This window comes from Chlorocebus sabaeus, chromosome 13 (genome assembly GCF_047675955.1).
Source record: "Chlorocebus sabaeus isolate Y175 chromosome 13, mChlSab1.0.hap1, whole genome shotgun sequence".
In the NCBI taxonomy this organism is placed as follows: Eukaryota; Metazoa; Chordata; class Mammalia; order Primates; family Cercopithecidae; genus Chlorocebus; species Chlorocebus sabaeus.
In genome coordinates, this window is record NC_132916.1 from 78,039,140 (window position 1) to 78,051,537 (window position 12,398).

At 41.6% G+C, this 12,398-nt stretch overlaps 1 protein-coding gene across 2 annotated transcripts in view; it reads left to right on the plus strand.

The window, feature by feature from the left end:
- Positions 1 to 12,398, plus strand: part of UST (uronyl 2-sulfotransferase) — a 321,091-nt gene that overhangs the window by 262,570 nt on the left and 46,123 nt on the right. Inside the window, exons 6-8 of one of the 2 annotated variants that reach the window (XM_008006707.3) lie at positions 2,486 to 2,583; positions 4,646 to 4,803; positions 7,373 to 10,748. In XM_008006707.3, the coding sequence (XP_008004898.1) occupies positions 2,486 to 2,583; positions 4,646 to 4,803; positions 7,373 to 7,491 (375 nt within the window). In that variant the 3' untranslated portion in view covers positions 7,492 to 10,748. Of the gene's footprint in view, positions 1 to 2,485; positions 2,584 to 4,645; positions 4,804 to 7,372; positions 10,749 to 12,398 lie in introns of those variants that run through there. The other variant, XM_008006705.3, reaches the window with a different exon arrangement.

Genomic DNA, 12,398 nt, shown 5'->3' on the forward strand with positions numbered 1-12,398 from the left:
CCCCGGTGCCTCCTCCACCTTCCCCTCACCAACCAGCTGATGCCCTCTGTCTACTCCTGCAAGCCCGGGGTTGCTGAGGACCAAACCCTGGAAGGCTCAGCAAATGGAAGAGGTGTCTGCTTCCTTTCTTGCTCTGGAGCTGTGTGTCTTGTCTCTCTCCTTCTGCCATTTATTCACTCACTCATTCAGTATCTATTGCACTCCTGCTTTGTCCAGGCAGGGTGCTGAGCACTGGAGATGCAGTGAACAGTCTGTGTTGAGGGACCTACACCTAAACAAATAAGCATGCAAGTACTAGCTCAAGGGCAGCTCTGGAGAAGCAGCAGGTGCCATGAGAGCCTCTGTAGGAGGCTGTGGCAGTCTCTGGTGCCCTGCTTCTCCTGTTACTGCAGGGTTCTGGGGGCTGACTGCATATGTGACAGTTCTTTGGATGTCCCCCCATCGCTTTACTCTGTCCTTCTTTGTGAAATCTCAACCTCAGCAGATGAACACTGCTCTGGCCAGAATCACCCTAGGCTCTGCTTCTCACTCAGCTCCTGGCCCCCTCCCTGTTGCCACTGCTGCAGAGAGAGGCCACCAGGGTTACTGGGTCCCTCGGACTAAAGGCTCAGGCTCCAGGGGGAGGCCAACTACCAGAGGACACCCTCAAATGTGAGGGGGGCAGAGGGCTCAGAGCATCCTCAAGGCAATGCTCGGGCACCCGCCCACACAAGCTTTGGTTTGTTTTACAGTGTGTAAATCTCTGTACAGTTTTCTCACGATAAATGTAAGATGCATACATTGTAATAAAAGCTAACACTTCAAAAAAGGAATAAAGGAAAAATTGACGGTATTCTCATCTTCCTTTATGCCAACCACCAGAAATAACTGCTTTCAATTGTGTGCTGCGTCTCCTTCCAGATCCTTTTGTGTTTATGTAAACATGTTGATTTTTATATTGTCCTACACGTTCGTATTGTCCTGTAGTCTACTTTTATTCACTGGAAAATTTATCCAGGATTTTTCAGGATAGCACACACACATCCTCCTCATTCTTTTCAGGTGTCCAGTATTTCAGTGTGTGAATGTACCATAATTTCTCTTCAAACCAATCCCCCATCCATGAACACGTAAGTTCTGCCATATTTTGTTGTAATTAATAAATTCATAGCAGCTATGAATATATATATGTATATATACACATACACATACATCTTTCAGTGTCAAACTCTTCTTAGAAAGGTATTTCAGGTCTAGTGTCTCGCATTTTAATGAGTTTTCATACACAATGAGATGCTCTTAATCACCTTCACCACGTGGCTGGACGGACTGATGCGCTCCCCCATTCGCTTCTCATATGTTCCTCTCTGGAAACTGCACCTCCACTTCTCATGGTAAACTCAAGTGCTTGAGTACTCTCAATTGTGTTTTTTGCAGATTCTGTTTATTTCCATTGAATTTGTTATTGTAATTGTGTAATTTACTTAATTGGTATGTAAACTGAAGAAGTATGAGGGGATTATTGTTTTTAAGAAAAAGTGTAAATTATATTTCTCTCATTCCCAACTTGAACTAAAAAACTGTTACTAGCTAAACACCCACACCTACACACCTACACCTACACCGGTATATCAGATGCAGTAGCTTCTACCGACTCATAAATTTCATCAACCGTGTTTGGGAATTGTATCCACTCTTAATCTGCTTTGCCAATATTGTCTCTGAAAAAACATCCTACAGCTGTTTGGTTTATTTGTAGATTGAGTTATCTTTTCTCCTTAGAAATACCTGAGAACCAAGCATGCCTTATTTAGAATGTCTAATGTAATCTACCTTGATAAAAGTTGGTTTTGAGCCCTTCTCCTTACCCCCACCAAGCCATTTCAAGCTCTTGTAATGCCCTCAGAAAGACCATGTCCAACTTCATATAAGAGAAATGGAAAACCTGGAAATCACAACTGTTGCCTTTGAAAGTGAGAAGGTGTCTGCATATAAACATCCTGCTACTTTTTAAGTTAATATAATGTTAGAAGTGATTTTACAGCCCCTCTAAAATTTACAAACCCTTATGAGACTGTTGTAGGTACTTAATTGTTGGATGCATGGATACACAGAGAAATACTAAATTCATGCAACAAACATTTATTAATTGCCAACTGTATACCTACTAATTGGCTAGCAACTGCTGGGGCCACCATAAAGCACAGTGGGTACCAATGCTCTCCCAAGGCCTGTGACCAAGCTTAAGACTTGGAGCCACCAGGAAATGCAGAGATGCAGTTTACTCAACAAAGCATGCGCTCTCTAAAATGGCCCAGCCCTATGTGTGCCTGGCCAGTGGAGCAGGATGCTGGGAGGCAAAAAAGAAGTTTTCTCCTGAAATCTATGAATTCTCTTCATCTTCTCATAGTGTGCCCATGTAATTCAATCACGAATTTTACTTAAACTGTGTGGCATTTGATAGAGCCTTGCAGAGACTACAAGACTGCTGTGTTTTCTCTTCTAGGATATCAATGAGTGTATTCTTGAAAACTATCCCGAGTGTTCCAACCCCAGGTTATTTTACATCATTCCGTACTTTTGTGGACAGCATCCCAGATGCAGGTAAGGGCTAAAGCAGGCTCGTGGCATGCACGTGTGCACGAGGGAAAGAACCCCACCAGCCTGGCACTTGGTGGGAATCTTTGGTATCCCTAGTCTCTCAACCTTCTGGAATTCAGTTCCTGTTTACTGTTAATCTTTCAAGATAATGTGTGAGACTCCAAATGTCCTACAAATAATGAAATTTAAAAATCAGGGTCTGCAGAGGCCTCAGAAGACCACCATATAAAGCCTTGTAACTGGAACCAAACCCTTGTTTATACCTAAAACATACTTGTCACTACTCAACCCATGTTGTTTGTCCTTCTCTTTGGATAAAATGACAAAATGTCACATAAAATGTGATCGTGAAGACCAAGAACAAACACACAGCCTGCTCCTCTACAGTGACTGACTTAACCAACAACCTGCCCTCGTGGCATGTGTCACTGGGTCTGAGACACTGGAAGCCCACACCCACTATCCCATGGTGGATATACTTAGTAGGCAGAGGAGAAAGTGTTTTATAGTGATCACCTGTCAACCTTACTTGAAGGCAAGACCTTCTTTAGAAAGTGACTTACTCAGATAGTCAGGACCCCCAGGGTGTGATCTGCCCAGGTCCTGCATCAGCACCCCTGCATACTTGTTAAGAACCCCCACCCAATCATAGTCTCGTGTGTAGCTGCCTCCCCAGATGCTTCTGGTGTAGCTATAGTTGAAATCTACTGTGCTAGACAAATGTGGTAGCCTGGAGAAGAAATGGCAGCAACAATGAAGCATTATCTTTGCTTGGTAGAAAATCAGTGTGCTACCAGAAGTGACATTATTCCCCAAGGGAAACATTAACTAGAGGGTCCTTGTGTTTCTGAAAAGGCCAGATAAGAACTGCTACTTCTACATTGGCAACGCCTTCGTTGTACTTTTTTCCTTATGCTATGATTTCTGCTTTGTTATTAGGCATATTGTTGTTATTCCTGTCTTGTTTCATTTGCCATAACAAAAGAGTTTGCTTATGGTCCAAATTACAGAACCAGAAGTGTTAGTTTTTGACTTCATCATAAGCCCCCTGAGTCCGGGTGGCCTCTCCCCTGCTCCGACCCTTGCCTCAATAACAAATACCTCCTGGTTAACATTTAGTACTTCAGGTATTGGGAAGATCTGGGGCTGGATGACTCACTTGCTGATCACAGTGAATATCTTTATAACAGGCAACATGATTTGAACTCCCTAAAGTATTTTTTAAATCGTGTAGTATTTTTCAGATTTTTCAATTTTCTAATCTTGGAGAGGTGACTCATAACACCATACCTTGACACACACACAATGATTTTTATACCTCTTTTATCATATCACCTTGCACAGTCTTTACAACAATGCTTTGAACTAGGTAAGGGTTATTATTATCATTTTTCAAAAGAGAACCCTGGCTTGCCCAATTCCCCCAAATGATAAATGACAGCCAGGCCTGGAGCCCACTCGTGGGCTTTTCTCACTCGCCTGTCAGTTCAGAGAGCTGGTCTACAAATCAGATTAGGCTGTTTTCCTTCTGCAATCTAAACAAACAAAATAAAACAAAACAAAAATCCAAAGATTTATCTTTAACTCTTCCAAAGAATTAAGATGATTAACAGACATGACCTGACACCTCTTTTGAATCCTACATAAATGCTATGTCAGTCAGTTTTGTATATCAAAACTTCTAAATTCATTTAATTGGTTCACTTTGGTCCTTCTATAAAAGCCATTGTACTCACCCCTTGATTAGTATTTGTTAGGATCTGAGGGCCTGTGCCTGCTTTCATTAGTCCACAATACTTAAGCAGGGCCTTTGAATTCAAGGCCCTGGGCTTGGCGTGAAGCACGGATGAAAGTGACAGAGAAGGAACGGTGAGCAGGGCAGGACACCAGCTGGAAGGACTGGGAAGGCTCTGGATGGGGCTACATCTGGGCTGGTCCTTGAGGGAAACAGGAGTTGGACTTATGCAAGTGAAGGTGGGAGGTAGAGGAAGTAAACTTTCAGCATCTTGTTGCTGAATTTCAAATATGAATCTCTGATTTTCAATAAATTTTTATATCCATAAAGGGAGCCTGGTGAATGGGCCCTTGAGAGAGCAAAGCTGAACGTGAATGAAAACTTCCTGCTCGTGGGGATTCTTGAAGAGTTGGAAGATGTGCTGCTGTTACTGGAAAGATTTTTACCTCATTACTTCAAGGGCGTGCTCAGTATCTACAAAGACCCAGGTAACTTCATTTGTAAGCAAGCTCTTCTCCATGACAGGTCTGTGTCCAGGGATACTCACCTTGAAAAGGCCTCAAGAAATAAAGGAGTGAAACAATCTCTTCTGATGACAAAGGACAGTTAGTTCCCTGGACTTGCAAAGGAAAGTTAGAACCAGGAGATACAGATGCCAAAATCTTGAGCTTCATGTTCAGACATAAAATCACCATGTTCCAAAGGCTTAATGGCTCCATTTCTCCCTGTAGAGACTGAAATTGGCAACATTCTCCATCAGCCTTGTCTTGAGCATGTTGCTGGAAACAGAAATTGGCAGCATTTTCCATCAGCCTTGTCTTGAGCATGTTGTTGGGGTGGGTACAGATGAATCCGTGTGTGCACACCTGGACTCCACTGATGGAAACATGCATGAGTACGAAAGAGCCATCCTTGTGATGAACTCTCTCTGACCAACTTCCATTTGATAAAAGCACTCCAGTGTATCAAATCCTGACAGTGGGATAGATAGAGCAGCAAATTGAAAATACAATTATGATTTTATCCTAACAAACCGAGTGGTCCCCAAAGAGCAGCAAGAAATAGAATGTGGCAAAGCAATTACAAGGGCTGCCTATGGTATCATCGTAGGATAATTACTCTCAGAAATCCATCATTTATTTTTTCATTGTCATTTTATCCAAAGAGAAACAAACAACATTGTTCATTTTTTCCTATTCTCCTTAATCTACTGCTGTGACAACAAGCCTTGAATACACATTCAGTGATCTGTTTATTGTTCTGTTTTGTTGTCCTGAGATGGAAGAAGGCATTCTGCCCTGTAGAGATAAGCAGCAGATAGACCCAGTGGGGTGGCTCAGGCCTGTAATCCCAGCACTTTGGGAGGCCGAGATAGGCGATCACCTGACGTCAGGAATTCGAGACCAGCCTGGCCAACATGGAGAAACCCTGTCTCTACTAAAAATACAACCATTAGCTAGGTATGGTGGCGGGTGCCTGTAATTCCAGCTACTCAGGAGGCTGAGGCAGGAGAATCACTTGAACCTGGGAGGTGGAGGTTGCAGTGAGCCAAGATCGTGCCATTGAGCTCCAGCCTGGGCGACAAGAGCTAAACTTTGTCAAAAAAAAAAAAAAAAAAAAAAAAAAAAAGAAAGAAAGAAAGAAAGAAAGGAAGGAAGGAAGGAAGGAAGGAAGGAAGGAAGGAAGGAAGGAAGGAAGGAAGGAAGGAGAAAAAGAAAGATAAAGGAAGGAAGGAAAGAAGGAAGGGAGGAAAGAAGGAAGGAAGGAAGGAAGGAAAGAAGGAAGGAAGGAAGGAGAGAGAAGGAAAGAAAGAAAGAGAGAAAGAGAGAAAGGAAGAAAAGAAGAAAGGAAGAAAGAAGAAAGAAGAAAGAAAGAAAGAAAGAAAGAAAGAAAGAAAGAAAGAAAGAAAGAAAGAAAGAAAGAAAGAAAGAAAGAAAGAAAGAGAGAGACAAGAAAGAAAGAGAGAGACAAGAAAGAAAGGAAGGAAGGTTAAGGAAGGGAGGGAGGGAGGGAAGAGAAAGAAAACAAACAGGTGAAAAGCTCCCCAAATGCAGGATGCTGCCTCATATTCCACAGGGTTCCCGAACCCCACCTGCATCACTGGCAGGTCCCAAGGCCCAGGGAAACTGGTGTTTGCCCAGAGAGCCCTGGATCCCATTGCACAAGGTTAAGGTGGCCCTACCACCATCAGGGACTTGCTGAAGGAAGGTGAATAGTTGGTGGAGGCTGCCTTAGCCTCCCAGCTCTCATTAGAGTTCAAATCCCATTTACCCGTATGTAGGAACATGACCAAAAGCTCCAGGTGTGCCCTGCAGATGTGTCTACTCAGCAGGAGAGTAGAATAGCTAGAAGCATAATAAACCTTAAATAGTGGGGCTATGAAAGTAGGATTTCCTTTGCCTTTTTGACAACAAACCATTTAAAGAGTTTATGTAATTTTAATGTAAAGAGTTTGATGTGACTGATTTTTCTTTCTAGAAGACAACATAAACTCTGTTCTTTGTGTAAGGAGAGGTCTTATCCTAAATTAGACTCCTTTGAAGAAGAAAGGTTTATGTTAATCATTTTCTTCTTTCGGCTTTATCGTGTTCTACGGGATGTATGTGTGTGTGGTGTGTGGTGTGTGTGTGTGTGTGTCTAATACACAGCCTGAGATAAAGGGCTAACTAAATCCTGGTGACACATAAGATGAACGCTCTCCATAAAAGATATTATGGCTTCCAACTTTGTTAGTGTCTGCTCAGTCATTTGCTCTGAGAGAGGTCAGCTGCTATGGATGAAGAGAGGTTCACATAGTGAGGAACTGAGACCTCAGACCAAGAGCCACGTGTGTGAGCCATCTTGGGAGCAGACACAATGGCCCCAGTCAAACCTTCAGATAACTGCAGCCCCAACCAACATGTTAATGGCTGCCTCATGAGAGATCCCAAGCCAGGACCACCCAACTAAGCTGCCCCTGAATTTCTGACCCTAAGAGCCAGTGTGCGAAATAAAGGTATGTGTTTTTATTTTTTTTTATTATTGTTGTTTATTTTAATGAGCACTGTCTTGTCCCAGCATTTGGGAGGAGGAGCCAACATGAGAGTCCTCTTCCAGTTACATCGCCATCCATCCTGAGGTCTGGAACACACACCATTCACAGGATGCAAAACCCAGCACAGGAGTTGTGGACCTGAGAACCTAGATAAGGATATTTTTATATTCATGCTTTTGAATACAGATAAACCACCTATAGAAAGCTTAGCCCAGAGGACCCACGTAGTGGCTCTTGTCGGTGTATATCATATTGACTTCCTATTTTCTCCATTTAAATATGTGTCTTCTCAGAAATTGTGGGCCTTCGTTCCGTGATCTGAAAGTTCATTAATTCAAGGAGAAAAGATTTCTGAAAACCAAGTTACTATTAACTCTTTTACCTTCAGCCATGATCTTTCCACCTATAAATTAAGATTATTTTTCCCTCAGAGTTTGGCATAGTAAATATCTCAAAGAGAAGAAAGGACATCTGGTATTCCTGTGTAGTGGGATGAAAGGTTTCCATAAGCCAGGCCACTTGGCCAATCCATGTGGTCCAGCTGGACTAGCAGTTAAAGCAGTGAAACGCTCCTATACGGCCTTCAGGGTGCACCTGCCAGCCTGGCTGCCCATCCTTGTTACTCCTACCTTTTCCAACAGCAACGTAACGAAAGGACTAATTCATGGCACAGGAGGGATCTTCAGGACCCCGGGCCAGTGTCACACTCAGCGACTGTTGTTGGTTCAGTTCTCGAGTGGAACTGGTTGTCAAATACTTTAAATATCACCCCATTGTAACTCTCTCAGCTGCCACACATTACATGCCCAATAAAATGAACCTTTGAGTTGTTGCTTCAGTAACTTCTACTGTGTTTTGTGTTCTCTTGGGCATCTTCTTGTGATATGTTTCCACGGTAACACTGAAGACCAAGCTAGTCCACAGTTCCTCTATCCCAACAAGTTTCCATGTCCCCTGAGGCAGAGGACAAGAGATCAACACACAACTCCTGGCCAGCTTCTCAATATATTTTAGCCTTGGGGAAGACTTAGCACCCATACTGTTTTCTCATCACCTCAACTGAGTTGGTGTCAAATAGGTTAAAGAAAGAACAGCTGCAAGTTTCTAGTTACTTCACCATCTCATCTCTGTATTTTTAGTCTAAATTTATGTCTTAGGGCATGCTAAAATCATTACTCTTGCCCTTTATTGAAGAATTTGATAACCGAGTAGATTAGAGAACAGAGAGAAGAAAAACTAAAATCTAAGATACTGATTTAAGGGATCTAGTGACCCTTAAGTCATTGCAGATTAACTAACCATCTGAAGAGCTGAATTAAGATGCAAAAACACCACTGGCCATTTTTCTTTGGTGTCTGTCCTGTTATTGGAAAAAAAAAAATAGGAGTTTACTGATTTTTAGTAATTCCTCTCTAGCAATACTAAAAATATGTATACCAGTCTCATTACAGAAGAAAAAATACTAATAGCTAATGATTATTTGGAGAGCTAGTAGAAATCGTAATGTCTGTTAGTCATATGAGTTGTCACTTATTTTAGATTGAAATGATATTCATTGATTCTTTCAAATCAATACTACTTGTCCCAATACTCACCATTTAGACAGGTTAATAACCTTTCTCGATAACAGCTTAACTGTCTTTTCTCCTGTTCATTTCTTATATAAATATATGCTGACATCAAGTAAATTTGTCTCCTACCAAAAGTATTTGAGAAACTTAGCCTTTAGAACTTTTTTTAAACAGTGATTTTATATTAATATTTGCATTTTATGGAGACAGAATGGAGTATCTCAGAAGCTTAGGATAGTAAGTACTTGAGATGAAATAAAAATTAGAGTTTTAGCAAGATGGATAACCAAGAGAATATAATATGCTTGGTATTTCTTCCAGCCGGTGCACAGCTGCAGATATTGGGACAAGTACCGTGGAGTGGGCATTCAGAAAACACTGTTCAAATCCTGACCATGAGTTTGAATTAGGGAGCACCAAGGCCCCAGCAGGCTTTACTGGGTAGGAGCAACCTCAATGGTTGAACATAAACATAATTATTATATATGATCACATATATAATCTTATACATAATTATTTTTTATTGATTAATCTCTATTATGTTTGTTCATTACTTATCACCTTTTAAAAATGAGAAACTGAGGCCGGACATAGTGGCTTGCACCTGTAATCCTACCATTCTGGGAGGCCAAGGTAGACAGATCACTTGAGGCTAGGAGTTTGAGACTAGCCTGGGCAACATAGCAAAAGCTCGTCTCTACTAAAAATACAAAAAAAAAAAAAAGGCCAGGTGTGGTGGCTCACACCTGTAATCCCAGCACTTTGGGAGGCCAAGGTGGGTGGATCACAAGGTCAGGAGTTCAAGACCAACCTGGCCAACATAGTGAAACCCCATCTCTACTAAAAATACAAAAAATCAGCCAAGCATAGTGGCAGGTGTGGAGATCACACCACTGCACTCCAGCCTAGGTGACAGTGTGAGACTCCATCTATAAACACACGCACACACACACAAACCAGGCATGGTGGCGTGTGTCTGTGGTCCCAGCTACTGGGCAGGCTGAAGTGGGAGGATCACCTGAGCCTTGGGGAGGTCGAGGCTGCAGTGAGCTATGATGATCGTACCCATTGCACTCTAGCCTGGGTGACAGGGCAAGACCTTGTTTCAAAAATAAAATTAAAAAAAAATAAAAATGAGAAACTGAAACCAGCCCAGAGAAGTTGAGAGAATGATCCATAGTCATCCACAAAAATGTGTTAGTAAGGGGCAAGACTCACATACTTCTGAGCGATGAATATTAATGTATTTCTGAATACTTTTTCTCCTCAACTCTTAAAGACATGCTGTGAGCCATCATTATTTTTCTAGTCATAATTTTTAGGAGCTAAAATCTCAGTGTTGGTAAGGGCCAAAATAAATAAGCACATGAAGGACAAGAAACATGTGAATATGTGTAATAGGAACAGTCATATGAGCATCCCTCTATAAACCCTTGACTTGGCAAATAACCAAGCTGTTCTGGTTCAATAGCGCCACCTAGCATCCAGACATAGAACTCTATGACCTAATATTAACCCATTACCTTCTCCCTTCCTAGTGACTTGAAAACTCATGTGTCCAATCCTTTTACCTTGTGTTTTAAATACTTTCCATGACCAGCACTACATTCGTATTCATTTTCAACACATTTCCATTAGAAATGTAAACACTGGAGGGAATTTACTAGACTTTTGTGGGCTGCCTTGAGAATATGGTCGCCAACTATTCCAAAGGAAAAATATGTAACAAATTCCAAACGAGTGACTTAAATCCTAACTTTGAGGATTTAAGTTCATTTATAAGCTGAGTGCTTTGTTTGAAATATTTATACTTAAATAGTTTTATAAACAATCACAGAGTACACATTTAAATATTATGCTTTTTTTTTTTTTTTTTTTTTTTACTATGCATGAATGAAAAATTTGACCTCCCATTAGAAGGATAGTAGTGTGCTCACTGATTTCATTGATGTTGCAGTTTTCAATTTTGAGGATATTTGCTAGAAAATGATAACAAATATGTAGAAGAAAACTTTTAAATAGCATGCTACAGAAATAATTCAAATTTTATCCATCAATAAAAATATCAGCCTGAGGTCAATAATAAATAATAAAAGCTTGGCCTATTTATAATAAAGAACAGTTATTCCTTAAGGAAAGGACATTGAGTGGGGAGTTAGGAGGAACTTCTAGTTCTTTTTCTGCCGTGGTTCTGCCTATATGACCCTGAGCAAATACAGTTTTCAAGTAGATGGTCTTTAAGGTCTTATTACTCTAATACCAGTGTATCATGTAGAATGTTTTAAGGCTGCTTGTTCTGTATTTTGTTACTTAGCACAATTATGGGATGCTTTTACCCCCTCAAAAATATTCCTAGGCAGTCCCCATTGCCTTAGTAATCCTCAAGTTTAGTTGTGGGGATGGTCTCCACCTCTTGGTGTCCTCTAGGACAGGAAGAAATCCTGTTTGGAGAGTTTCTCCTTCAGAATGTGTTCTTTCCTGGAGCTGCTGATGCTCAAGTGATCAAAACAGGGGTCCCCACTTAAACTCTCTGGTCACGATTTCCATCCCTCTCTCTTCATACCACATACACACACACACACCCCTCTGTGGAGAAGACAGTATGTCATAATGCACTCAAATGCTCTACCACTGAGCTATCCCCCACCCCTTTTTTTTTTTTTTTTTTTTTTTTTTTTTTTTTTTTTTTTTTTTTTACGCAGAGTTTCACTTTTGTCATCCAGGCTGGAGTGCAATGGCACGATCTCGGCTCACTGCAACCTCTGCCTCCTGGGTTTGGGCCATTCTCCTGCCTCAGCCTCCCAAGTAGCTGGGATTACAGGTGCCCACTACCATGCTCAGCTAATTTTTGTATTTCTGGTAGAGACAGAGTTTCACCATGTTGACCAGGCTGGTCTCGAACTCCTGATCTCAGGTGAGCCACCTGCCTCGGCCTCCCAAAGTGCTGGGGTTACTGGCATGATCCACCGTGCCTGGCCCAGTATGTCATAATGATGAGAGTCCAGGCTCTGAGATAGACCACCCGCATGCTTGACCCCCTCCTCCACTTATTAACTGCACAACCAGAGGCAAGGTGTAGCCCCTTAAGCCTCAGTTTCCCCATCTGGATAAGATGCATAAATAATCTTATCTACTTCAGAGGTTCTTGTGAGTCTTGCCTGATCAATCCACGTAGAGCCCTTAGCCCAGCCTTACTATATGATGAGTGTTCAGTAATTAGCCTGCTCACCAAGCCCATTACAGGAGAGACAGGGTTGTCCCTGAGAGAAACTGGACTTGAGGCTCTCTTTGTAACTTCTAGATGAAAGAAAGAGGAAAAAATTGGAAGGAATGAATGAAGGAAATGATTATCCTTGACCTGTTTCACCAGTTACAGCTGATATATTACAAGGAAATCTCGTGCCTTTAAGAAATAATATTTCTGTATTACTGACTTGGGCAGAGAGGAACGATTATATTCTAGTCAATAGCCTGTTCC